Here is a 27667-nt window from a genome sequence, read left to right on the forward strand (position 1 = left end):
TTTGGCGTCACATCAGTGCTAAAAGTAGAGGGTGGGTCCAAAGCCTACCTGGAATCATTGGGCACAAGGCAGGAATACACCCTGGAGGGGGCGCCAGTCTTTCACAGGGCAACACACACACACACGCACACACACACATTCACTCACACCTACGGACACGTTTGAGTCGCCAATCCACCTACCAACGTGTGTTTTTGGACTGTGGGAGGACACCGGAGCACCCGGAGGAAACCCATGCAGACACAGGGAAAACACACCACACTCCTCACAGACAGTCACCCAGAGCGGGAATCGAACCCACAAGCTCCAGGCCCCACTACCTGCTGCACCGTGCCACCCGGGTACAAAATCACCAGGTGGAAAATATAAACCTGCAAGTTTTAACATATCGCGTGTGTAAATCTCTTTGTTGCGAGCACAGAAAGAGGAATTGTACATGCACTGATTATAATCTTGCTCTTTTTCTCTGTCTTTTTTAATCCTTTATTGGCTGATGTCTCTTTGTTCTGTGACTGCCCGCTCATATATTGTATATAGCCCACATTAGACTGTGTGTGACCAGCACAAACTCATCAGCACACCAGTTCATCACAGGACACGGATCTGTTTATTCTTTATTACTTCTGTATCATCACACATTGTCCTCTGTGTGTGTTTCAGGATGGAGAATTCAGTGCAAAAGGGTCTCAAAGACAGTGTGGTAAAATGTAAGTCTCTCTCTCGCTCTCTTTCCAATTCTGTATCTCCATCCTCTTCCCTTTTTTCGGAATCTCTCTGCCTGTCTCTCGCCCTTTCTTTCTTTCTTTGTCTTTCTCTCCATTCCTCACTGGTTCTCGCTCTCCCTGTCCCTTCGTCATTTCTTCATTCATTCTCTCTCGTTCTCTCTCTCTCTTTCTCCCTCACTGTTGGTTTACCTCACTGCCATGGCCTCTTTCTTTCTATCTCTTAATGACAGATCATTTAAGATCATGTGACATGATAGAAGGACAAATGACTGAGCAGAACAGACTTTAGAGAAGACAGATGACAGAGCAGGACTGATGACATAGAAGGACCGTCTTCTCTGTCCTTCTCTGTTGTCTGTCCTGCTCTCTGTCTGTCCTTATTTAGCGACTTCTTATAGCGACTTCTTATAGACTTCTATCCTTATAGCGACTCACAAAAGTGCTTACTGTTCATACAGAATGTGTATCCTAGCTAGTACAAATAGGTTAGGGTCCAAATTCCCTCTGAGTTCAGACGCTTGTCAAAATAAGGGCCAGTGCTGATACCTAGAAAGAACAAAGCGTAGTAAGTGCAATACACAATACAATCTAGTCAGTGCTCAAACCTAGAAGGAAAATTTAGTCAGTGCTCATACACAATGAGCACTTAGATTAGTTCTCACCTAAGTGGGTGATAAAGAGATGGGTCTTCAGTCTGCATTTGAAGACTGCAAGAGAGTCTGCTGTTTGGAGAGCTAGTGGAAGTTTGTTCCACCATCTGGGTGCCAAGGCTGAGAAGAGTCTTGACACTTGTCCTCCATGTGACTTTAGGGATGGCAGGTCAAGTCAAGCTGTACTTGAAGATCAAAGGGCTCAAGGTGCAGTCTGACTCTTGACTATTGCCACAACGTAGGGAGGAGCTGATCTGTTCTTGGTTTTGTAGGCAAGTGTGAGAGTTTTAAAAGCTAAGAACCAGCTATATAAAAGAGTCAAACAAATAAATACAGTGGAATTTGAGTTCCAAACTTGTGTTTATTGATAGTCAGAAAGCATGTTATTTCTTACTAATTCAAGGAATAAGGTTGGTCCCCCCCCCAACGGTGTTCAGAAAATCTAATTGGCATCTTGCCTGTGACGTAGATGGTGGACAACAACTCTAGAAGTTGCACTTAATTTAATGCAAAATTACGAAAAGGTCTGTTGTTTTTGGCTGCAATAATTCAATGTACAGTGGGACATCTGTGCACAAATAGCCCAAAGATCACAAAATATCCAGAAAATTTACTAAATTTGTCAACTTTAAACGGGCACTTTGGAAAGGACCATACCCTCACTCCGTTATCTGTAGCTCATTTCACTGGCGCTTTTCCAACAATATGGGCATGTAAGGAAACCAACGAAAGGTGTTCAGGAGCCTCTGTATACATGGAGATAAACAAGGTAAGTACACTTACTTCACCTGTTTTAGTTGGTGTTAGTTAAAGTTAGCTTGACTTACTAAACTTGGTGGCTCACTATACTAGGTTACGTAGTTGCATTACGGAGGTTTATAGTGTCGGATGAATTCGAGTTCGATCACATTTACAAGAATAACGGTACCTCTAAATTTGAGTTTAGCTTATTGCTAGGCTAGGATCAGCTGAAGGGGCCTGAGGCCCACAGAGGTAGACGATCCAGGCATTAGTTGGAGTAATCACGTCTTGGAATGACTAGAGACTGGACAAGCACCTGGGCAGCCTCCTGAGAGGGATCAGCCGGATGTTGTACAGTAGGAATCTGCATGATCGAGTCAGGTTCACGAAGTGGGTTGAGAATGATAGCTGGTCATCCAGATTCACACCAAGGCTCCTTGTATATCCAGAAGAAAAAATTGAGGAGTTCTCAAATGAGATAGCAAGATCTTGGTGAGGGCCATTCCAGGAATGAAAAGCAGCTCAGAAGAAATGTCAGTCAAACGTGACGAGATGCAACTCGAAACCTGAGTGTTGGAAGGTGGGAAGGAAAGCATTAGTTGAATGTCAACAGCATAACAGTTGTAAGAGAAACATTGAGAAGTAATTATATCACCAAGAGAATGGGTATATAGTGAAAAGAGTAGAGGACCCAGCACAGAACCTTGAGGGATACTGGTGGAGAGCCTGCATGGAGCAGAAGTAGATCTGTTCTATGTTACCTGATAAAAGTGATGCTCCAGATAAGACTCAAACCATTTCCATGCCAAACCAATGATTCCAAGGTTGCTGAGGACTGATAGGAGGATCTTGTGGTTGACTGTGTTAAAAGCTGCAGGAAGGTCCAGAAGAATCAGAACCGATGACAGTTTGGCTGATCTTGTTGCCTGGAGCGTCTCAGTAACTGCTACAAGGGCTGTCCCTGTTGAGTGTGCTGGTTTGAAGCCATACTGGTAGGGGTCCTGGAGCTTGTTCTGGGTGAGAAAGAGGGACAAATGATTATAGACCACACATTCAAGAATTTTAGAGAGGAAAGAAAGTAGTGATACCGGTCTGTAGTTACTGAAGTCAGAGGAGTCCAGAGTGGGCTTCTTCAGGATGGGAACCACCCTGGCGGTCTTGAAGGCTGATAGAAGTTGACCAGAAGACAAGGAACTGTTTATGATGAATGTGATGAAGGGCAGCTAGTCCATGGAGATTGACTGGAGTAGTGTCAATGGGATGGGGCCCAGTGGGCAGGTGGTTGGCTTGCTGGACTTGAGTAGCTGTAGGATGTCATCTGTGGAATGGGAGGAAAAGTGGGTTAAAAAAATTAGTAGTATGTCAGCTACTTATTTAGGGAGGGGGAACAGAGAAAAAAGACTAGTGGATTTTATTCACCTTCTCCTCAAAGAAAGTGACAATCTTTTGGGGTGAAGGAAGAAGATGGTGGGGTAGAGGGGGTTTGAGGAGAGAGGAGAAAACTCTGAAGACCTTTCTTCAGAGAGATGATGTTCCAGTAGCAGTGAAGGGTGAGCCAGACCTTAAGCTCAGACATGCAAGTCATTCAAGGACTGAGTGAAGAAGTGAGTGGACTGAAGAGGCAAGATGAAGGAGATGGGAGATGAATGAGTAACTCTGGGGGATGATTTGAATGGTGGGGTTCAGGTGGCCCAAAACAGTGGAGCTGCTGTTTTGCACAGATGGGAGAATCAATAAAATCTGAGCAAGCATGAGGGTTACAGTTGAGTCTTTCCTGGGGAAGGGAAGCTTGGAATGGTACAGCAGAACTTCAAAGAGGTTGAAGGGCTCACTGTCATTTCACTGGAGAGAGGAATCCTTAGGCAGCTAAAGATGTTGGATAAAGCAGTGAGGCCATGAGCTGGAGATGAAGAAAGGGGATAGATAAAAAGAAAATCATCAAGAAAATGGAGAACAAAAGGTAGCTTTTGTGCATTGAGCAGGATCCAACAGAGGGCTTCTGCAATACTGATTATTTTAGGATTTCTTCTACAAAGAAAGGTGAGACAGATAGCAAAGTACTTTTTTTGTTCCCTGAAAGATACCAGAAATCCAGATTGAAAGGCAGAATCTTAAAAGCAGAAATGATATTGGCCTTAGTCAGCACCATGTCTGGCAAGTTAGAAGGTGATGGCATGACCTACACTCTTAAAGCAGAGTGAGAATTTGGTGGGCCCAACTCATAATCAGGGTCATACATTGGATTTTGTGTTCAGAATATGCTTGTGTCCCCACTCTGTGATGTGTTTCTGTGATTGGTTTATTTGTTTCTGACCATAAGTGTATTCATTGTAATATGTCATTATTTATGAATAAGTTTGCCTCTAAGCACTGTATACAATCACAGATTTTGAACAATTATTCTAAATCATAGTTTTCATGTGAGTTTACAAGGTTTAGTGAATATATATATATATATATATATATATATATATATATATATAGATTTATACCATATTAGTCTCTTCCTGTACACATACTGAAATGGTTTCTCAGAATGGTGGTGGGGAAAATTTAAATCAGCTTTTACCCATCTCTCTCGAGGATTTAACAGAAGTTGTGCACTGCCTCAACCTCTCCTGTGACATTCTCACAGCTTCATTTGTTTAGAAGGTCTTTGAATCTGTGGGCACTCATCTTTAATCAGTAGTGAATTTATCACTTATTACATGGTATTTGCCAGATTGTTTTTTTATATTGGCAATGCCTAGTCTCAAAACACCTGGCCTGAATCTAACAAAATTGTAATGCTCTCTTTACATGTCTTAGTCAAGGGGCAATGCCATGGCTGCAATTGGTCCAAAATGCAGCTGCCTGAGTACTTACTAAGTCTAATAGAAGGGAGCATCTTACTCCATAACTGGCATCTTTGAATTGGTTGGCTCATTCTTTTAAGTTGCAGTTTTAGTTTTAACATACCAGACAGTATAGGGTATTAGTCCAGAATATATTTCTGACCTTGTAGTGCAATATTCCTGTGCAATGGCACTGAGGGGTTCTAGTCAGGGGCTTTTAGATGTCCCAAGGACAAAGAGAATATGGAAAAAAACTTTGCTTTTTCCACAAATGCACCCAACTGTGGAACACCCTTCCATTAGATATTAGGCTTGCTGGGTCAAAGGAGATTTTTAAAAGCAGGCTTAAAACATAGCTTTACACCTTAGTGTATAGGGATGGACACAGCTGATGTTCCCTGTGTTATTGGTTATTGATTATGAAGCACTTTGTAGCTTGTCTTAGAAAAGTGCTATATAAATAAATGTTTACTTACTTACTTGCATTGTGTGTCAGAGGGTGCATGGTGCATGCAAATGAAATGTGTCTAACTGGAGGCCTGCAAAATGGACTTGAGTGGGATGTGGAGAATAATGCCCTAAATTATTAATGGTTTGTTTTTGGCCATTCTAAAGACCCTAGAGATTTTTTTTATGTTACACTTATATAGGCCTTTCTAGAAACTAATTACAATCAACAATCAACATTAAATCCACACACACACACACTGGCGAGAAGCAGCAGCCAAACGCACACAGTGTACTCTCAACCAGGAACGACCATCCACCTGGAGGACCACATCGGGCACTAGGGTTTCACCCAGGACAGAGCGGCAATCCACACACACATTGACTCACACACATACAGACATTCATTCACATAGACACATATTCACTCACTCATTCATTCACATACCCACTAGGACAGTTATTAGAGAAGCCAATTCACCTAACCTTCATGTTTTTTGGACTGTGGGATGAAACCGGAGACCCTGGCGGAAACCCACGCAGACATGGGGAGAACATGGAAACTCCACCCAAATGGGACTTGAACCCAGGCTCCAGCACTGAGAGTAGAACATGCCCACTAACATCACCACTAAGTCACCGTGCCAAGATCAGTGCCCAAAACAGACCTCTTCATTTCTTTATGCTCTGCAATTTCCGGAATCACAGACAAACAAGCGCTTACCATTAACACCCAGAAATGGTTTGTTTTTTCTGGGCATGATCTTCAATGTCCAGAGCAACCAACTAGTGGTAGGTACTCACCAAAAGACTCATGGTCTCCTTCCCAAGTCCACAATTCTTTTCAAATTTAATATTGCCAGTCTGTTGCTATCCTACATATCTGTTGGTTTTATGATTGAGTAAGAATAGCAAATTAGCAGACGTAACATACTGTTAAAGGTTAATCACAACAAAGCACCTGAATACTTTGGACACCCACAGAAATGGTAGAGTATGCTACATGTATAAACATGCTACATGCATAAACATGTCTTCTCAAAGAAGAGAAATGTTACTGATTATACAGTATCTGCTCAAACACAGGATCAGCACGTGATGACCACATGAATCGTGCAGTATGTTGAACTACCAAAATATAACATATGAGCAGAGGGTGAAGAGGGTGTAGGAACAGGAAGAACTACCAAATGGGTAAGACAGAAGAAACAGGCAGTCATTTTGGGAGAGAGAGGAGCATGCTGGTCTAACAGATATAATCTAGCAGTTATCCCACTGTAAGTAGAGAAACTGTGCTCCTTTATTTAGACGTATCATCACTGTCACTACATTAAACACATGTTAGAACAGTAAAGGGGACTATGACCTGATCAGTGGGTCTCTGCTATAAATTATAAACTGAAAAATTACTTTTGTGTTTCTCTCTTTGTTGTGAATTACCAAAGGCATAATACTGGATTATTTTATTTACTTTGTGTGTGTTGTACAGCATCTTCCCGACTACACACACTCCACGTAGCCCTTCAGTTACACATTCTGTTGAGTTAAATGATGTGTAAATAGAGTGTTTTCAGTGTCATGTTGTAAACTAACAGACTACCCTCAGGTACATAGCACTACTCTGAAATGTTCTGTTTTCTCTTGCTGTTCCAGGTGAGAGAGACTCCAACCTGGAGATCAGTGCCCTCAGCAGACCACTGCATCTGGGCACGCTCTACAATGCCCTGAACGACCAACTAATCCCAGGTACTCCCAGCACGCCTCATCCTTCCCAAGTGCACATTTCTTCTCATTTATTACAGTAGGAAATGTAAAAGGGAGAAATACTTCTGCATATCTCTTAGTGTTGTGATTTATTAATGTACAAAAGTAAGCTGTTGTTAAAGGATGATGACCACAAAGCACCTGAATACTTTGGACACGTACACAAATTATCGAAAGATCAAGTTTTGTTTAGTATAGAGTTAATTTGCCTCACTAAAGTTAGTTTGCCTCGCCAGTAGAGGCACTAGTGCACCAGGAGATAAGTCATATACATAGATACTACGTATATAGAGCAAATGTTAGAGTGTGCTGGATGTAGAAATTCAGAATATACTGTATCTGTGCCAGGCTTGGGTAAAATAAAATTATACAAAGTTGAACATTTGTATTATTTTATTAAACATTAATATTTCAAATTGTCTTATTTTCACTTTATTAATTTATTTTTAAATATGTACATGTAAAAGTAAAGCCTTTAACAAGAGAATTTACTTATTTGCCTGTGAGACCTGACCACAGACAGACTGAACGGAATGTGAACTGATGTGTTAGGGTTAGGAGCCTCTTAGCAACAAACATTTAATAAACAATAAAAATTAATAGAATATTTCACAGCAATTATCCCATTGTTTTCAGAGAAAGTACACTACTTCTTTCTTTAGACTCTAGAGATATAACCCAGTTCTCAGTAATTTTCCAAAGACAACCATTCCCAATAGGCCCTCACATGTGAGAGTATACGAATGCAGTACCACTTATTATCAGACATTAATTAAACAAAGACATAAACAATAATAACCTAAAGAAAACTATTCCACAAAACCTACCTTTTGTCTGAATACTTTTGCCCCCTATAATGGCTTTTGTTTTGTGAAACGACCTTGGGTTTGTGAAATGTGCTATATTCAAATTATTATTATTATTATTATTATAACTATCATTATTATTAAATTAGCCTGTGAGAAACTGAAAGCCAAGTTTCTTTACTACCATCTTCACAGTCATTTTGATGGAATATGGCCACACAAAGCACAGATAAACACACATAGAACCCAATAGCCACACAGGCTACACACTATTTACATGTCTGGTTTTGGTCAGAACACCTTGTTAAAAATGTAAGAAAATATCACTAATAATATCATCAAAGATGCCAGTGAACACATTAGCAGCTTTTATCAGAGCAGTGTCAAATAAGATGATGGTGCTATTTGCAGTGGTTTTTCAGGGATCTTGCTAATTTTAGATCAAAACTCCTTAATGCTTCTTTAAGTCCTTTGCCCTGCTCCACATTTGGAAGAAGAATGAGCCCGAGTTAGTAGCATCATATGTGTGTGTTTACATCGTCAGCTACATTTCCACACTTTAGTTTGAGAAAAAGCCTTTACATTTGTTCTGAATCAGTGTTTGACAGTAGAAGGCGTGATACATTACACATACACACATGATTATACGCGCACACACACACACACACACACACACACACACACATGAATACAGATACTCATGCGCAAACACAAATGAAAAACACACACACACACACACACACATCCCACTCATATGCCCCAATACTAATATGAAGAGTTTGGAGAATGAAGAAATGTCATTTATTAGTGCTACAGCACAACTTAGAGGGCTGGCAAGGCCCAGAATCTCTTATACCTTGTCCATGACCTGCAGTGTGAACAGCAGTGTTAAATCCCATACAATGCAGTTTAAAAGCAGTAATGTGAATCGTATGATGTTTTCTATATTTTATTAGCCATTATATTATGTTAACTGAAGTGTTGAATTGGTCAAGGAGAAAATGTCAGTGCATATTTCTTACCAGTTCAGGCGACCTGTTTATTTTATATATATAGCCCATTATTCAGCAGGGAGTGAGATTTGATTGTCTTTTGATATTATAAGTTTATATACTATGTTTTCTCAGGTTTAAGGCAATATAGTTCTGAGTAGAGTGTAGGAGGGTAACTGCTGTTATTTGTTTTAATACATCTTTGAGTTGTGTACTGAAAATGGCAATTATGTGGTATATTTCTTTGATGATATCAAAGGTCATGAACAGGCCTTTGGTTATTTCTCTCGACTCCATGCTGAAAATATGAAAGGTGTTTTATTTATGAAATACATGGTATAATTCCTAATGGTGTTTGATGGGAAGGTGAAGAATTATAATTTAATATTTTGTTTTCATTCAGCCAAACTTTTAAAGTAGAATGTATTGTGGCGATGGCCACTGGGTTGTAGGCTCGTGACTTCTGGGTTTGAGGGGGAGTTGCTGTGGGAGCTCACAGCATGCAGCATGGGTTAGACACTCGGGTCCCACTGATTTCACAATTTAGTGGTGTTTTAGAAAAAAAGATTTTTATTTATGAAAATGTGGGTTTCTTTCTATGAAGGGAATGCTGCTGATATGCACTTCTTTAATTAAATTTAGATTTCAATCTAATCAAGGTGGATTTGTGTTTTTTGTCTAATGTCTGATATTGGTAAGATTAAAAAAAAATCCTACAACGGGTTTATGCTTTTGAAATGTGGTTTAATTCAAGGATTTTGGGGTCTTCAGAGTAATTGCAGGGGAATGTCAGGGGAAGAGAACCTGCCTGATGGTGGGCTGACAGGGGTCATAGAAAACAGATCATAAACTTTAGGAAATATGTTTATTTTAATAGTTGATATTCAGCCAATTAAACATAAAAGTAGTTTTACTAGCATAGACCAAGCCCATGGGTACAAATATATCTGTGGTAGGTTTGCGAGGACCAGCGGCCAAGGACTTGGATGGTGTGATTGGGAATTCCTTGATGGGAGGCTGAGGAAGCCACCCCGATCCTAAATGACTGAAAGATGGTGAAGCTGGGAGGAAGTGGGAAGATGCATTCTGAAAATGGAGGCATCTGTGTGGGATGAGGATCCGATAGTGGCGCCAATGCTCTGAATCTCTGAAATTTAAAGTGAGAGAGTGAGTCAGCTATTGAATTGGAGTGGGCAGGAAAGTGTGAAGCCCTTAAAATGAAGTGGTGCATAACTCAATGCCAGACAAGACTGCGGAGAAAGAGCATGACTGGCAGTGACTTTAAACGCCCTTTGTTAATTATGTTTACGACTGATGCATTATCTGAATGGATGATAATGGTGTGACAGGCCTATTCGTGCCCCCAAAAAATGGCAGTGGCCATGATGGGGTATGACTCATTCAACGCAATTGAGTCACCAGCATTAATTGAGAAGGAGGGAAGTTCTGAGGGCCGCTGAGATGTAAACCAGTGACCATCGTAGTAGCCACCAAAACCTATAGAAGGAGCGGCATCCGTAAATATGGAGGGGTCTTCAGGATTTGAAAGAGCATTGTTGTAGAAGAATGAAACAGAGGAGGTGGGATTAAGGAGATGTGAAAAGAAAGCGCAACCTTGCGGGATGATTCGCATGGCAAAGTTGAGGTGACCCAACAGAGAGAGGAGCAGATGCTTATTGCAACTAGCTTGAGAGCTTGAGTAAGAAAGTCAGAGAGGAACTGGATGATGCGGTCTTGCTTTTCATGTGGGAGGGATCCTTCGAATAGGACGAAATCCAGGACAATGCCAAGGAACTCGAGTGAGGTAGTAGGACCAAGGGTTTTCTCTGCTGAGAGGGTAACACCTAGTTATGTTGGGTAATGCAGCGTGCAGGCGGGGGAGGATGGAATGTCGAGCAACAGGAAGTCGTTGAGGAGGTGGGTGACGTAGGGCAGGTGGTAGATGTTCAGTAATATCCAAGATAGAGCATCGGCAAAGTAGTCAAAGGTCTTGAGGCTGCTCTAACAACTGAATGTCAGCCGTACTGCAAAATAGTATGAGCCGTGCACGCCAAATATGTGCCAAAAATCAGGATGAAGTAGGAGGATTTTAAAGGTGGAGATGATGTTCGCCTTGGCCAAGCAGGCGCCGTGTCCAATGATCTTGATGAGTGAAATAGCGTCCACAACTAAAGTATAGGAGAGGGAAAAATCTGTGCTGGGGATGAGACTACAGACGGATGGCACAGAGGAGCCATGGGGAGCTGAGAGATCTATTTCTTGTCTGAATACTTTTGGGTGGCGATGTCAATAGTGTTGATGCAGAAGGGAGAGAAAGGAGACATGGAGAAAGGGCCAATCTTGAAACCATCTGAGACCTCCTTGTCTAGAAGTGATGAAACGACTTCAGGTTCATCTTTGGCTGATAGCAGAATGCGAGCGGAAAAGGAAGAGTTGGGGAGGACTACCAGGCCAGGAGAGAAGCCAAAGAAAAGGCCATCGAGAAGGATCCATGGCGGGATCCATGGTGGCAGAAAAACGGGTGGGTGAGAGACGAAATGCAATATGATGTTGTTAAACACAGGGATGGAGTGAGAGTGAAGGCGTAAAAATTGAGCTGTGGAGAGGTAATTGGGGCATGGTCTAGCTCCCAAAACTATGTCATGTGGTGACTTCACTTATTCTCTATTTCTAGATATGGTTTTCTTTTTTTTTCTTTTTTTCTGTTTGGTGAAACACTAACTCTGAAGTAATGTTATTAGTTATGCAGTGTGCAGCATGTTTGGATATATCCTGGACCTCGTCACCCCAGTTGAATTTACTGAGAGGCAGAAACTCAGATTTTGTTCAGTTGTCTGACTGTGCAGACACTTTGCTATGGACTGATGGAAGAGACAGTGAGGCATTGGTGATGAATAGTAAAACATCATCCATGTATAAGCAGATTTAATGTTGGTAAGTCTTTGACTTTGTACTTCTGATTTATTTAATTGTCAGTTTGAAGCAGCAGTGTTTGAGACAACAGTAACGGTCCACAGAGTCCCTCTTTAAGCTGAAATGGTTTTGAAATTTGATTATGTATTGAATCAGAAGCAGAAGGTGAATGGTACAGCGTTTTTATCCAATTGATACAAAGAAGAGAAAAGGCCACTCTGTTGAACTGGTGATTAACAATTAAGTATGAGAGAGAGGGCTTTGGGAATTTCTACAGAAGAGAATGGTCTGTCTATTGATTCAGTTGCTATTTTGGATAGTTTGGGTTGGGAGACACTGTTTAGAAATGCTTAGATTTCTGCAAAAAGGTTTTCTTATTGGGAGTGTAGAGATTAGAGTAGAAAGATCTGAATATGTCATTAATAGCTGATGTGTCCTAGCTGATCTCACCAGAAAGTTCTAATTTTTTTCTGTTTTCTGTTCTAATAGATTTGCTAAAGGTTTTCCAGTTATATTTTAAGTTTAAACTGCTGCTGTCAGAGTTTGAGCATGGTATATTCTCTGTTCTTTTGTAGTTGATTATTACGGTTTAAGAGTTCTTTAAAACATTTCCAGGAGGTCCAGTCTCTTCACCTCATCCTTTTGTTATTTTATGAGATTGTCTTTCTTTTTTTTTTGAACAGTAGGGAATTATTCTGTCCTCATCACAGCGTTTGCTGTTTCCCATTGTGTGTGAGCTATGATTTCAGGGTGGTCACTGGTTTCAATAACCACTGTTTTGCTAGTACAGACCAAGCCCGTAGAGGCTGAAATGGAGAGGTGAACTCAGAAGTCATTGGGGAGGAGTTCAGGGTGGTATATGAATGTGTATGAAGCCATTCATAAGTCTGGCTTCATACACATTCATAAGCGTGCTGCCACTCCCAAAATTGAAGTTTTTCTGTTCAAAGTGCCCTAAGAATTCTCATCACTGAGTAAAAACGTATTGAAAGGTAAAGGTTGAAGATCTGTTAAGAAGGTGATACTGATTGGTGCAGGGTCTGACATGATAACAGTATTGATTCTCGAGCTGATGACTATGTACAGTGGAGCTGTTGGACAAGTAATCTATACAGGAGTATGATTTATGGTGAGGGGAATAGTATGAGTACTCTGTCTCCAGGGTTCTGCATCCTTCAGATATCTACCAGTCCATAGTTTCACATGTAATGTTTAAGAAGGGTTGTGGAGTGATTATTTGTGTTACTTTGTGCTGAGGACAAGCAGCCTCTGTGTGGGTTCAGAACACAATTAAAATCCCCACTGAGTATGAGGGATGACGGCAGGAACTTTGATATTTCTAAGAAAAAGTGAGAGAAAGAAGGCAGGGAGTCAGTGTGAGGACAATAAATATTTAACAGTGTTATGTTTTTTTTTTTTCAGTGATGCCAGTCAGTATAGATTTACAGGAAAAATGTATAAGTTTCCTAATTTGGATGGATACACCATATTTTTTGGAGCTGTATGTGGCGTGATAATTCTGGTTAATCCATTTAGATGAGTCTGATTTTAAATTGCCAAGATGGGTTAGTATTTTTGCTCTTTTGGCATGAGAGCTAATACCTCTTATGTTCTAAGAGGTGATATTCAAAGACAGTACTATTATAATAACATGGCTATGTAATTTTGAGATGATGTGCTGCAAAGATGAGAGTAGAAATTACATTCACTACACAATATGACAGACATATACACAGACTGCACTCACAAATGAAAGGTATGTTTATGCATGTATGTGTATGTATTCATGTGCATATACACTCACTGAGCACTTCATTAGGTACACCTGTTCAACTGTAGTCAGCCAATCACATATAATTGATCCTCTGAGTGTGTACTAAATACAATTTTATTTATGAATAAATTTGCTATTACACTGGCTTAAAACTAGGGCCTTTTCCTGGATTTTACACTTGAATGAGCAAAATTTTCAGCAGCTGTGTAACATATTCTTTCTGGATGAATACCAAAATGTGTTCTATAATCTCTAATCTGTGGACTAATCTCAGATGTTGTCAGGACCGGTCGGACTGACAGACGTGGACACAAATGCTATAACAGGCTTTTATTAACAATAAAGATAAAGAACAGAGACATAACATCCATCCATCCATTATCTGTAACCGCTTATCCAATTTAGGGTCGCGGGGGGTCCAGAGCCTACCTGGAATCATCGGGCGCAAGGTGGGAATACACCCTGGAGGGGACGCCAGTCCTTCACAGGGCAACACAGACACACACACACATTCACTCACACCTACGGACACTTTCAAGTCGCCAATCCACCTGCAACGTGTGTTTTTGGACTGTGGGAGGAGAGACATAACAGAGATTCTAAAACAAATACATCCATCCATCCATTATCCACCGCTTATCCGGGTCCGGGTCGCGGGGGAAGCAGTCGGAGCAAAGAAACCCAGACCTCCCTCTCCCCAGCCACCACCTCCAGCTCCTCCGGGAGGCATCCGGACCAGATGCCCGAACCACCTCAACTGGCTCCTCTCGATGTGTAGGAGCAGCGGCTCCACTTCGAGTCTCTCCTGGATGTCCGAGCTCCTAACCCTGTCTCTAAGGGAAAGTCCAGACACCCTGCGGAGAAAACTCATTTCAGCCGCTTGCACCCGCAATCTCGTTCTTTCGGTCACTACCCAAAGCTCGTGACCATAGGTGAGGGTTGGGACGTAGATTGAACGGTAAATCGAGAGCTTTGCTTTTCTGCTCAGCTCTCTCTTCACCACAACGGACCGGTACAGAGCCCACATTACTGCTGATGCTGCACCGATCCGCCTGTCAATCTCATGCTCCATCTTTCCCTCACTCATGAACAATACCCTGAGGTATTTAAACTCCTCCACTTGAGGCAGGACCTCACTTCCAAACAAATACAGGGAGACCTAAAAATGGATATTTACATAGAGAGACCTAGAATGAGAGACAGACTACTTAGGCAGGTTAGCTGAGGCAGAGATACTTAGATTATTCATTCATTCATTATCTGTAACTGCTTAGCCAGTTCAGGGTCGCAGTTACTTAGATTAGAGAGAGAGGGAATTACTAACTAACAAGATAGGGAAATACTAACTGACTAAAAAGAGAGGGAAATACAAATGGACTAGAGAGATAGGAAATACTAACAAAGAGAGAGAGAAACAGACAAACCAAATGAACACACAAAGCACAAGGATTACAATAATAAGAAGAAACATACAGACCAAACAACCACACTAAGGGAAGGCGGAAAAAGACAAGAGCGACAACAGTAATGTCCACTAAAGAAAGCCTGACACAAAGGAACTTAAATACACCACACTAACAAGGAACACCTGTGACATAACGAGGGGGCAGGACCACAAAGGAGGCACAATGAGGGGGAGGAGAGAAGGCAGAATGGTCTGGGAAGAGACCAGAAAAATAACAAACAGAACCATGTGCTAGAGCACACGATGTGGAAAACAGACACATGACAGGACCAGGGAGTGACAGACGTGGTCTAACTTGGTTGGCCAAAGCAAGTTTACAAACATTGATTAGTTCCAACTTGGAAGTGTTTCTTGAGCAATAAACAAAAGAAATGAACAAAATAAATAGAGGAGTTGCAAATGACTTTCAAGTACTATTTCATTCTGCAGAACGTTCAAGCAGACACCATAACATGTCTGTGTTAGATTACATAAAAAGAATCATGAATACATGAATATTTTGCAGGATATATTGTTAAAGAAGGCAATAATCAATTTATCTGGTAATATAAACACACAAATACAGGATATATAATTTGTATATATATATATATATTATGAACAAAAAAGAAACAAAGAGGTTCCTTTGTTTAAGGCGGTCGGTGTTGTCCACTTATCCATGTGAAGGTGCAGTTACTGCATGTTACTTCTGTCATTTTACACTTAAAATAAGTTCTTCTTTAAGAGAGTTCTTATTGGGTTGCATTTTAAATTTTCACTTGAAGTCCCAGTGTTGAGTTGAAGTGCATGTTCTGTTCTGTTGCACATAAAGTGCAAATGAAGTCCATGGTTTGATTTGATCAGAAAGACCAAAGGGGGATTTGATTGGATCGTCTCCAGTCCTCTTGACTCAACCCCTTGCTGATTGTATTATCTTAAGGTGTGAAAGGGGAGCCCTGTGTTGACTCTTGTCATGAGTTTTATTTAAAAAGGCCCAGCTGCAAGGTTGGGGCTGTCTGAAACAAATACTGAATCTCTTGATCTTTCAGAGAAGACAAAAGGCTAGAGTGAATGAAGTGAGGAAGCTAATAAACTATCAAGATCAAACAGTTACTTGTCAGTGTTCCCATCAAATGTTACCAAATATTAATCAATGTACAAGTACATTTTAAAACTTGTAAATTTTTAAAACTCAAAATGTAAGTACCCTGAACTGTCTGTATTATTATTATTCAGTTGTACAATATGATGGACATGTCTCTATACCAATCCAGTGACTACTGAATTGTCCCTTGCAATCATTTTGGGTGAAAATTACAATACAATGCTCCATCTGTGTCTTGTCTATGTATATGGTTTTCGCACTCACCACAGTACCAAAACTGCCTTGGTCAAATTTATCAATGATCTGCTGGTGGCTGCAGATACGGGAGCCCTAAGTATTCTGGTCCTCCTTGATTTAAGGTCTGTCTTTGACACAGTAAATCATGCCATCCTCCTTTCAAGACTGCGTGAGCTGGGTTTGACTGGTTTATATTTTACCTAATGGATCAAAAACAATTTGTCACACTTTCTGGACATAGTTCAACTATTTCATCCATCTCACAAGGGGTCCCACAAGGCTCTGTCCTTGGCCCATTACTATTTATTGTCTATATACTTCCCCTAGGCCATATTATCTGTCATTTCAATCTTGATTTTCACTGTTACGTTGATGACACACAGATTTACCTCCGGAACAATTTTTTCAATGACCCACCACTCTCCAAATTTGAACTATGTCTCTCAAAAATCAAGCACTGGATGACACAAAATTCACTGATGCTTAACAGTAATAAAACTGACCTAATCCTAATCGGCTCCAAATCTACCCTCAATAAAACCAGCTCCCTAACACTCTCAATTGATGATGTCACCCTGTCCCCCTCCACTGTGGTCCGAAATCTTGGTGTCACCCTTGACTCTTCACTCACGTTTCATTCCCATGTTAGTTCCATCATAAAAACCTCATTCTTCCACCTTCGCAACATTGCTAAAATCCGTCCTTCTCTTTCCCAGTCTGCTGCTGAACGCCTCGTCCATGAATTCATCTCCAGTCGTCTTGACTATTGTAACTCTCTTCTGCTTGGCATTAGCTCCTCACTACTCCAGATGGTCCAGAACTCTGCTGCTGTCTCCTCACCCACACCCATGGTCCCACCACCACATCACCTCAGCTCTCCAAAACCTCCACTGGCTTCCTGTTAAATATCGTATTCAATTCAAAATCCTTCTTCTCACCTACAAAGCTCTCAGTAACCTAGCTCCCTTTTACTTTTTGGACCTTCTTCAACCATACACACCTAATCACACTCTCAGATCTTCCTCAGCTGGTTTACTCACCATTCCCTCTTCTAAGCTGCGTAGTCTTGGACACTGAGCCTTCTCCAGACATGACCCACGCCTCTGGAACTCCCTCCCTCCAGAAATTCAACAGTCAACATCTCTATCATTATTCAAATCCAATCTTAAAACACACCTGTTATGTTATGTAGTGTTATTTGTTCCTCTTGTTTTGTTTGATTGTGGATGTGATTGTCTTTGTGTTCATCTGATTGTAAACAGTGTCTTTGGGTTACTGAAAAGTGCTTTAAAAATTCCATTTATTATTATTATTATTATTATTATCATCATTTTGTACAAACAGATAAGAACTCATTCTCTATTATGTGTCCTGCCTCCCAAGCCTACATTGCAAACAGGACTGGGTTTACCAGTATTGATTGTCGTATTTATTAAAGTCAAATCAAATCAAATTTATTTATATAGCGCTTTTCACAACTGATGTTGTCACAAAGCGGCTTCACAGAATTCCAGTAAGACAAGATTTGACATGAAATGTAAAAAACAAATTGTAAAACCCTCAAGTGAGCGAGGCCAGGGGCGACAGTGGCAAGGAAAAACTCCCCCAGCTGAGGAAGAAACCTTGGGAGGAACCAAGGTTCACAAGGGGTGACCCATCCTCCTCTGGTCAATCTACTGGTGATAATAGTTAGTAGTCCGTTAAAGGACAGTGCCACCAGCTACAATTCAATCCTGCTCTTTTGAGGATTCAATATCTGCGCTTTTCAGTGAGAAGTTTTTCCTGTGCTCTCTCACACATGTACTGTAAAACTCAACGTAGATGCACAAGCAGAGCAAACTGCCATCCCGTACACCACGGTGACTTTATATTTTCAAAATATTATTACTTTAGTCTCAAAATATAAACAACTTTAACTTCAAAATATGTATGACATGGTATATAGTGTTTACTTTCTAGATGTTTTCTTCTCTGGCTGCAGTCTGGCCCCCCAAAAGACTTTAGATAAATTTAGATTGAAAAGTTTGAGGACTGTTATAAAGTACTGTAAATATGTGTCTGTCAGTTGTTTGAACAGGTCTCATAGACATGTTCATACATAATTCTTACACATAATTCTTAAAATGTAAGAACTAACAAGATATCAAATGTGATGTGTGTTATACATATATAAAAGGGAAGAAAAATTGTACAGTAAAACAAATTGGTGTCTGCTGATTGGCTGAAGCACAGTAGTATCAGGGCATCCCTGCTTTAACCCTGTGTATACCTTGGGTTTTATTTAACAACATACCTTGCCGTATTGGAAGAGGTCTTCATGGGGTTCCCCGTGGTACTTAGTAAAGCAACAGACAACTGCATTCCTTTTGTCCTCAACACTCTGAAAGTGTAAGAAGATGCATTTTAGTGACAAGAATTATTCCTGAAATTAAAACTTATGGGCAGCTATTCAATGCATCATAGTGATGCAGATTCTCTTTTTAAATTTATTTGTATATACAATAATGTGCAAATGAACTGAACTGTATTCAACTGGATGTGTGAGAGGTATAATATATTATTTTAGTTCTACACTCTGTACAGTCTGTATCTATAGAACTCCAGAGTGCACCTATGTGGTCAGGGGAGCTGATAAAATGTGGTGTATTGTAGCACCTTTAATGTGGACCAGCGTAATCTCAGGTACTAGACATCTTCTAGGTCCGGTACTAGGAGTAATTTAACTTAGTCACCACAATTTACTGAAGGGATGAACCAGCTGTGGTTTATTACCTCACAGGACACAAATAAAACAACTGTACAGTGCTCAATAAATAAAATACAAAAACCCCAAATAAAATAAAAAACTCCCAAAAAAAATATAGTTCTGTTTCCCCCAAAAAATGAGTCTGTGTAGTGTTCAAAGTCTTGGTTGCAACCGTTACTACCCGGGTAATCTGTAATCCAGTGGACAATATTCAGTTCAGGGTTCTCCTGGGAATGGGTGTTCCGGCCGGTCACACCGTCTCACCATTCACAGTCACCGTGGGCTGGGCTCGCCATCACAGAACAGATCACTGTATAAAAACCAGTCTACACAACAATGTAGAAAGTAAATATCCATGTCCACGTCTAGTTTTTACAAGACTTCATCTAGTCCTGTTACTCTCAAAAGAGCATAAGTGTTTTATCCAATACTCAGGATAACTGCATAACAGTAAACACATTTCTACTGTAACTTTAGTGCAGCGTAGACAGCTTAGATTTATGATGAACCATAATTAGCAGCACTCATCCACCCAAATACAATGGTTTAACATGTGTATAATATAAACAGAGAATGCAATATTAACTAAAATAAGCTTTTAAAGAGTTTTAACCATGAAATAAAAATGTTTACATGTTTAGAACTGTATTAACAACAGGGCTAACAGCACGTGTTGTTTCACCACTATGCTAATCTCAACTGCATAAGCAGATGCTATCTATGCTATTAGAGGTTAGCATTAGCATACATAAAATATTGATTTCTGTAATTAGCAATGATACAGCATGCACCAAAGCGTGGCAAACATTAGACAACATTCATATAAACTCCCGATTGGTTTTGTATTGAAAGTGTCTGGCGGTAGTATCAAGATAAAATTACATTTTTATCAGCATTAGCCATTAGCTTCGGGCTAACAGTAAACAGGGTTGAGACTAACCAGGACTTCCTCGTGTAATTTCCTCATCTACTTGCACTCCCGTGGTCCACACTCGTTTATCAACTTCCACTTATTTATCGTTTTTATTTATTTTTCATAAGCTTTTTATTACTTGTCAGCTTCAGCTAACTGCTGGTTGATTCTGGCGTTGTCAAAGTCAGAGTGTAGAGTTTGCTGTGGCGTGCTCAGATAAACATGCATCACCAAGGCGCACTCTACTGGAACAAACAAGTATTGCAACTTAAATAACAAACAGGCTTAGTAGCCCAATACTTCATATGGGTTACAGTATATTTCCTTAACTATGATATGTACATTATGTCAATATATATATATATTGTATGGGAAATATCTTCTTTAAGGAAACATCTTATGGTTTTATAAGTCTTTTTACCACACATTATGACGAACAACCTTTTTAATTTAGTCCTGCTCTGATTCATTTCTGTGGTGATAGGCATTGTTAAATTAGACCAATTATAAGTGTGTTAATAGATTATTTTCTAGGTGGGTGTGGACCTTCCATATTAATATGTATTGCTAAATTTATAATCATAAACACATTATAGATCATAAAAATACATAGATCTGGTGTATGAACCATGATGTACAGTACACAGGTTTCCAGTCCATCAAAGGACAGACACACAGACACAAACACACACACACACACATACACACCTAGAAAAATTTTGTATCTCCAGTTTGCTGACTGCATGTCTTCGGACTATAGGAGAAAACCAGAGCTCCTGTAAGAAACCCATGCAGAGATGGAAGGAAGTTCCAGAAGTTATATGTGTATGGACTAACAAATATACGTTCTGTTTGTGCTCAACTTCCACTGTGCTCTACCTACTACAGTGTCTCTCAATCACTTGATCTCACTTGACACTTCTTTACTCACATTCAACTTTATTTTCAGAGCAGTACAAATGAATCCAGAGCAAGTATTTTTTTGCAGTAGAATAAAGTCTCTACAAATATAATTAGGAGGTGTTCTAACATTGTCCTGTCAATCTTTTCAGGATACAGTCTCTGGAAGACTGGGGATATTGATAAAGCTACTCGAGTCGAACAACAGCACAATCAAATATTCCAGGTAAAAGGATTAGAGTCCCTCAGTGAGAAAACTAGTCTGCTGGATATAAGCGCCTCAGTGAAACTCAGCTTCTTCTGTGGGTTGATAGAGTCTGGAGGTTCTGCCCATTATCTGAAGAGCAATACCTCCTCCACTAATCAGTGCAGTGTCACCCTACACTACTATCAGTCTACAAAGTTTAAAAAGCTCATAATATCTGATCTAGACTCTCCAAATGCTGAGATACTGAAAGAGACAGATGCAACACATGTTGTGGTTAGGGTGCTCTATGGAGCTAACGCAATCATGGAATTCCAACAAACAGCCAGCAATACTTTGGATAAGAAGGAAATCCAAGGAAACCTAAATGTGATGATCAAAAAGATACCCTCAGTGGAGATCAGTGGGGATGGAGGCCTTAAAATGGATGATGATGACAAGAAGAAGGTGCAGAACTTCAGCTGCAGATATTTTGGAGATTTTGATCTAAAAGAGAATCCTTCTACATTTGAGGAAGCTGTGAAGGTGTACAAAAAGCTGCCCACCCTGCTGGGGGAGAAGGAAGAGAAGACTGTGCCTGTGAAGGTCTGGTTGTACCCACTGAGCAGGTTTAACCACACAGAGTCCAAGTTAAAGACAATGATTTCAGAGGCACTGGTGTCTGAGGTGGAGAAGGTGATGGATGATTTCCACCAAGCTGAGAAGAGAACCAATGACCTACTGGAGAAGAGCAAAGGGATAAAGGCTGCAGACCTTATCGACAAACTAGAGCAGTTCCAGAGAGGTCTGAGGGTTTTCACTGTTGAGTTTCTGAATAAAATAGCAGCTCTGATTCCAGAAATCAGAGGAGGAACTATGAAGGAAACAACCCTGAAAGACCTCCTGATGTCCCTGAATAAATCTGGCTTCAGTGGAAGAGAAATGAAGCAGTGGCTGGATAGAAAGGATACTGAGATTATTGTTGTGATAATGTACATCAATAAGATACAAGATCACACAATTAAACCTCCAGGACCTGAGCTTGACTCATTCCTCATGGACCCAGATGTTACTGATGCTTTTGTGTTCAGCTTCACCTCTCTGACGTATGAGGAACCATACCTCAAAAAAATTTCACAGGCAGCTGAGAACTTCAGGAGTGGTTCCACCAGTGGCCCGACTGAACAGGACACAACAGAGAAAGTTCCCTGGTACAAGAAAGATGGTGTCAAGGAGGTCCTGGATTTCACACTCAGTTTGTATAACATTATTAATCCCACCAAGAAAGTGATCAGTTTTATTTTAGACCCAGAGCACCCAGGAGCTTCAATCCGCTGGTATAAATACGCAGTCCTCAAAGATCCACATGTAACAAGCCCCACAAGAAGCTTGATGAAAAAATGTAAGATGTTTTTTAATTTATTCTTTATTACATTAATGGAATATTATGCAACAGTTTGCCACTTTTTGAAGTGTGTTTTCAGAGTCAACTTATTTTGGAATCTTCTACAAGTTATTTTATTGTGTATAGCTAAGAGTCCTTGGGAAGACACTTATTTATTAACAAACAAACAAACAAACTATAAATAAATAAATAAGATATTAGCAGCCACTAGCAGCAGGGTTATCATTCCATGAGTTGGATACTTGATCCATCGGTCAATATTAACAGCTGCTAGCTGCAAAGTTAGAGACTTGTATATTCTGTGGATATTAGTAGCCATCAGTCTATACTGGCAGCCAGGTTGGCATGCTGCTAGCTAAGAGCTAGTTCCCTTATTGCTTATTAGCAGTCGCTAGCACTATTGTTAGCCTGCTGCTAGCTGGAGACATCAACCCTCCGTCGATATTAGCAGTTGCTAGAATATGGTTAGCAAGTTGCTATCTGGAGACAGGTATCCTCTTGCAATATTAGCAGCCATTAGCAGCAATGTTAGCATGCAGCTAGCTGGAGACTAGTAACCACAGCTGATATTAGCAGCATTGCTAGGATGCTGCTAGTTGGAGGATGGTACCCTCAGTCGGCATCATTCCATATTGGCAGCCGTTAGCTGCAGGTTTGGCATGCTGCTAGCTGAGTACAAGATCCCTCATTCAAAACTGACAGCCATTAGCAGCAGTGGTAGCATGCACCTAGCTAGAGACTAGTACCTTCAGTTGATATTAGCAGCAGCTAGCAGTAGAATAGCATGCAGCACAGATAGCAGAAAGTATTCTGCCTAGATTCAGGCGGATCTACTGTAATGTCTGGGTTGGTAAAACTGATCTGTGACAGTGTCCAGATGCACAACAGGCCAGTACCAGCACAGACCTGGTTTCCAGATCCAGAATGACGCTGGGCCAGCACCAGGCCAGATCTTCATGGTTTTTGTGTTCCTTTGTTTCAATTACGGGCCAGATCCTCTTACCAATATACTCATCTATACTCCAAGCTCTGTCTGTTTAACTGTTCTTAGCCTTGTTTGTAATGATTTAACAATATTTTAAAGTTAATTTCAGAGTGAAGCTCCTGGTAAAAAGTAAATTCAAAACTAGACAAAGATTAATCCATAAACAAATGAAAATTGAGATGGTTACTTAAGTGTTTCTCTGAATGAAGTGAACACACTTTACCAAGAACTTTACTGATGATGAAATCAGTACTTTCCCAACTAGGTTTGAAAATATGAACTCAATTCCCCAACAAGACCTTAACCTGAGAATGTAGTAATTTATTTAATTCACTTAAAAACATAATCAAACATAAACACATTTTAATCAGCAGCCATTGATTAAATGTAAGGTTTATTCCACAACAGGAACAAACAGAGCCAGAGATTTCCATTTGCAGTTCACTGTATAAAGCCTCCACTGATCAGAGCAAACTTGGACATTTAGACTTGTGTTACTTTACACGCTGCATCCGTTCTTCTTCTGTAAGCAGTCTAAAGAAGACAGAAAGACCATGTTTTATTGGTGAAAAGGCCATAAAAATGTGTACATAGTGCAGCTGTGAAAATCTCTGTTGGATGTGAATGTAGAGTCCCTCGTAACTGCAGCTGTGACAGTTAATGATCTTCCAGAAATCACCTCCATCTCTGTCTGAATGGCTCTTATAGTTTGATCTAAACACTGCTAATAAAGACAGTCTGCTGTCATATGACCTTCTATCACTAACATTTACTTCATTTTAATGAAACAGGAGTTTATCCCCCTGTGAAGGACTGGAGCCCCCTCCAGGGTGTGTTCCCGCCTTGCGCCCTGTGATTCGGGGTAGGCTCCAGACCCACCACGACCCTGAACTGGATAAGGGTTACAGATAATGATGAATGAGTTTATCCATTGTACAAACCGAATTCCAAAAAACGTTGGGACAAGTAGCAATAAGTGGCTGGAAAAAGGAATTTGAGCATATAACGAACAGCTGGAAGACCAATTAACACTAATTAGGTCAATTGACAACATGATTGGGTATAAAAAGAGCTTCTCAGAGTTTGAGTGTCTCTCTGAAGCCCAGATGGTAAGAGGATCACCAATTCCACCATTGTTGCGCAGAAAGATAGTGCAGCGATACCAGAATGGTGTTACCCAGCGTAAAATAGCAAAGATTAAGTTATCATCATCAACCGTGCATAACATCATCAAAAGATTCAGAGAATCTGGAACAATTGCTGTGCGTAAGGGTCAAGGCCATAAAACTCTACTGGATGCCCGTAATCTCCGGGCCTTTAAACGTCACTGCAAGGAAATAACAGAATGGGCTCAGGAATACTTCCAGAAAGCATTGTCAGTGAACACAATCCACCGTGCCATCCGCCGTTGCCAGCTGAAACTCTACAGTGCAAAGAGGAAGCCATTTCCTCCACAAACAAGCTCTACAAGCTCAGACGTTTGCACTGGGCCAGGGGTCTTTTAAAATGGAGTTTGGCAAAACGGAAGAGTGTTCTGTGGTCAGATGAGTCACGATTTGAAGTTCTTTATGGAACACTGGGACGCCATGTCATCCGGACCAGAGAGGACAAGGATAACCCAAGTTGTTATCAACGCTCCGTTCAGAAGCCTGCATCACTGATGGTATGGAGTTGCATGAGTGCTTGTGGCATGGGCAGCTTGCATGTCTGGAAAGGCACCATTAATGCAGAGAACTATGTTCAGGTTCTAGAACAACATATGCTCCCATCTAGACTTCATCTTCTTCATCCAGTTTGTACCATTTCTGTTTATAAAACTGAAACAGACACTGATATTTTAATTAATCATAATAATAATCATTTAAATAAACATTCATATCAGATTCTGATGACCCCCTCCGTAACAGTGGAACTAAACCCCCCTTTGATCAGCTCCATTCACCACAGAGGAGCACTATGTAGCTCTAGAATTACAGACTGGGATTGATCTGTTCCATCTGTTGAGTGAGCACTAATTATTGTAGAAATGAACTGTATTTGCCCTTATTCTGTACTTAACTCTATCTTCTTTTTAGATGTAAACACATCCGTATAAACACTGACTAGGTGTTGTTTGGTATTAAATTAATGTGGTGTTTAATTCTCTAGTTTTCTTTCTAATATCAGCACTGGCTCCTCTTCTGTCAGCGTCTGAGCTCAAGGGGATTTTAGACTCTAACCTATTGGTACTCACTAGAATACAGACTCTGACTGAACACAGCACTTTTGTTAGATCATTCTCAGCACTGCAGTGACACTGACGTGGTGGTGGTGTGTTAGTGTGTGTTGTGCTGGTGCGAGTGGATCAGACACAGCAGTGCTGCTGGAGTTTTTAAACCCTGTGTCCTCTCACTGTCCACTCTGTGAGACACTCTTGTTGGTCCACCTTGTAGATGTAAAGTCAGAGACAGCAGCTTAGCTGTTGCTGCAGTTTGTGTTGGTCATCCTCTAGCACCACGTCAGTGTCCACACGTAAATTCCTGCGTCTTATGACTGTTGACACACCCTGTACATTGAACTCGAACCCCGCTCATTGCGGGGTAGAAACACACCTTATATAATCAGCTTTGTAAGTCTTGAATGTCTGAATGCGTCTGTGAGCTCCGTATACAGTTAGAAAGCGCAGATCCTACCGTTTCTAAAAATAGCGCTCTCATCGCGGTGCTGTGAAGCCTCTGGGAGTAATCCAGTGTGAAAAACCACCTAAAAATCAAGGCGCTCCTTCAAAATTTTGGTCTTATGTCCTTGTCATGAAAGACTGTAATGATAGGCGCTAAAATCAGAAAAAACCGCTGCAAAGTGACAAGAAAGACGCTGTTTACTTTCAGTTTCGTTTTGACTCACATAACGTCAACCCACGCTGTCTCTGGGCAGAAAAATATGAGTCATCAGCAAAAACATATTCCTATTATTGATTTATAGTTTTTCAAGGTTTTTTTAGGTTTCACATCAAATAACACTGCATTAGATCAACAAATATAAACTAAAAAGCTTAAATAATTATTTATTGTGTGTTTTCTAAATAAACAAGTATTATTTCATCATTTTTTAAAAAGATTATAATAATAATAATAATAATTGTAAATATTATCAGCATCTGAGAAAACTGCCAAAGTACCAAAATGTGTTTTATTTGTTGGGATATTGTCCATATTTGCCCTGAACTAAATTCCTGAAAGTCTGGGCCTGCTGTGACTGTCAGAACTTTATCAGTCATACATCCCAGAGCTCAGAATATCAAGAAAAATATGTCCGTCTGATGCTAAAAATTTATTTTGTCACAGTAATATGACATGTAATAAATTACCATCAAAAATGCTTATGTTTTCAACTAAAAGACACCTCACACTAACAATCTGTGTCAAGATATCCGATGTGGGAATATGATTTCAAGGCTGTACATTGAGAAATATGAAAAAAAAGCAGGCGCTAGGTAAAATTTTTGGTCAAAACATGACAAATTTATAGAAAAATTGATTTATCGGTCAGCATGAAAACCTCAAGTGATTACATATTTGAGTAGCTAAGGTTCTTTAGAAAATAAAACAACATAGCCATATTCAATATGTCACATAATTACTGTTTAAATGCAACTGAAAGAGGCACTGACAAATAAACGGAATAGCAAAATAGCTATATATATAGGGTCCATAGGGTTAACTCCTGTAGGTTTGGTGGCACTGCTGAGCACATTCTCTTCTATCTACAGTGACCCTGGGAGGGGTGGAGGGGCGACACAGCAAGTGAACCTGTAGACAGAACAGGGAATAAGTTTAAAACCTAGTTGAATAATACACACTTGTGAAAATAAGATTAGTAAATGGCCGTGTACAGACTTAAAACTTCAATTAATTGTATTGTAGGAATAATTTATTAATTTCATTTTTGTAAATGAACTCACAGCAACCGGTATAACCAATAAAATATAAACATTGTATTATGCAACATAGAATGCATTGGGTGAATCTTAATCTGTAAACATACATTAACTGCAGTAACAGAAACTCACCTCATCTTAATCTAAAAAGAGGACTTATGTCCAGGTGTTCAACAATTTGCTTCA

The 27667-nt window shown here is 40.2% G+C and overlaps 1 protein-coding gene and 1 long non-coding RNA gene across 7 annotated transcripts in view; one reads left to right on the forward strand and one right to left on the reverse strand.

Moving 5' to 3' along the window:
• LOC136699557 (stonustoxin subunit alpha-like) overlaps window positions 1-27667 on the forward strand; it is a 43885-nt gene that overhangs the window by 8630 nt on the left and 7588 nt on the right. For 4 of the 5 annotated variants that reach the window (XM_066674352.1, XM_066674350.1, XM_066674351.1 and 1 more), the window contains 3 exons: window positions 661-707; window positions 7051-7143; window positions 21144-22577. In XM_066674352.1, coding sequence (XP_066530449.1) covers window positions 662-707; window positions 7051-7143; window positions 21144-22577 — 1573 coding nt within the window. In that variant the 5' untranslated portion in view covers window position 661. Of the gene's footprint in view, window positions 1-660; window positions 708-5196; window positions 6592-7050; window positions 7144-21143; window positions 22578-27667 lie in introns of those variants that run through there. The other variant, XM_066674354.1, reaches the window with a different exon arrangement.
• LOC136699559 (uncharacterized) lies at window positions 1431-20233 on the reverse strand. Of its 2 annotated transcripts, XR_010803651.1 has the most exons (4): window positions 20119-20233; window positions 18726-19504; window positions 2878-3434; window positions 1431-2682 (listed from the first exon to the last, which is right to left on the reverse strand). It is a non-coding gene; the product is annotated as an uncharacterized lncRNA (long non-coding RNA). The 2 variants fall into 2 exon arrangements; XR_010803652.1 differs by lacking the exons at window positions 1431-2682; window positions 2878-3434 and adding an exon at window positions 17062-17549.

This window comes from Hoplias malabaricus, chromosome 6 (assembly GCF_029633855.1).
Source record: "Hoplias malabaricus isolate fHopMal1 chromosome 6, fHopMal1.hap1, whole genome shotgun sequence".
NCBI lineage: Eukaryota > Metazoa > Chordata > Actinopteri > Characiformes > Erythrinidae > Hoplias > Hoplias malabaricus.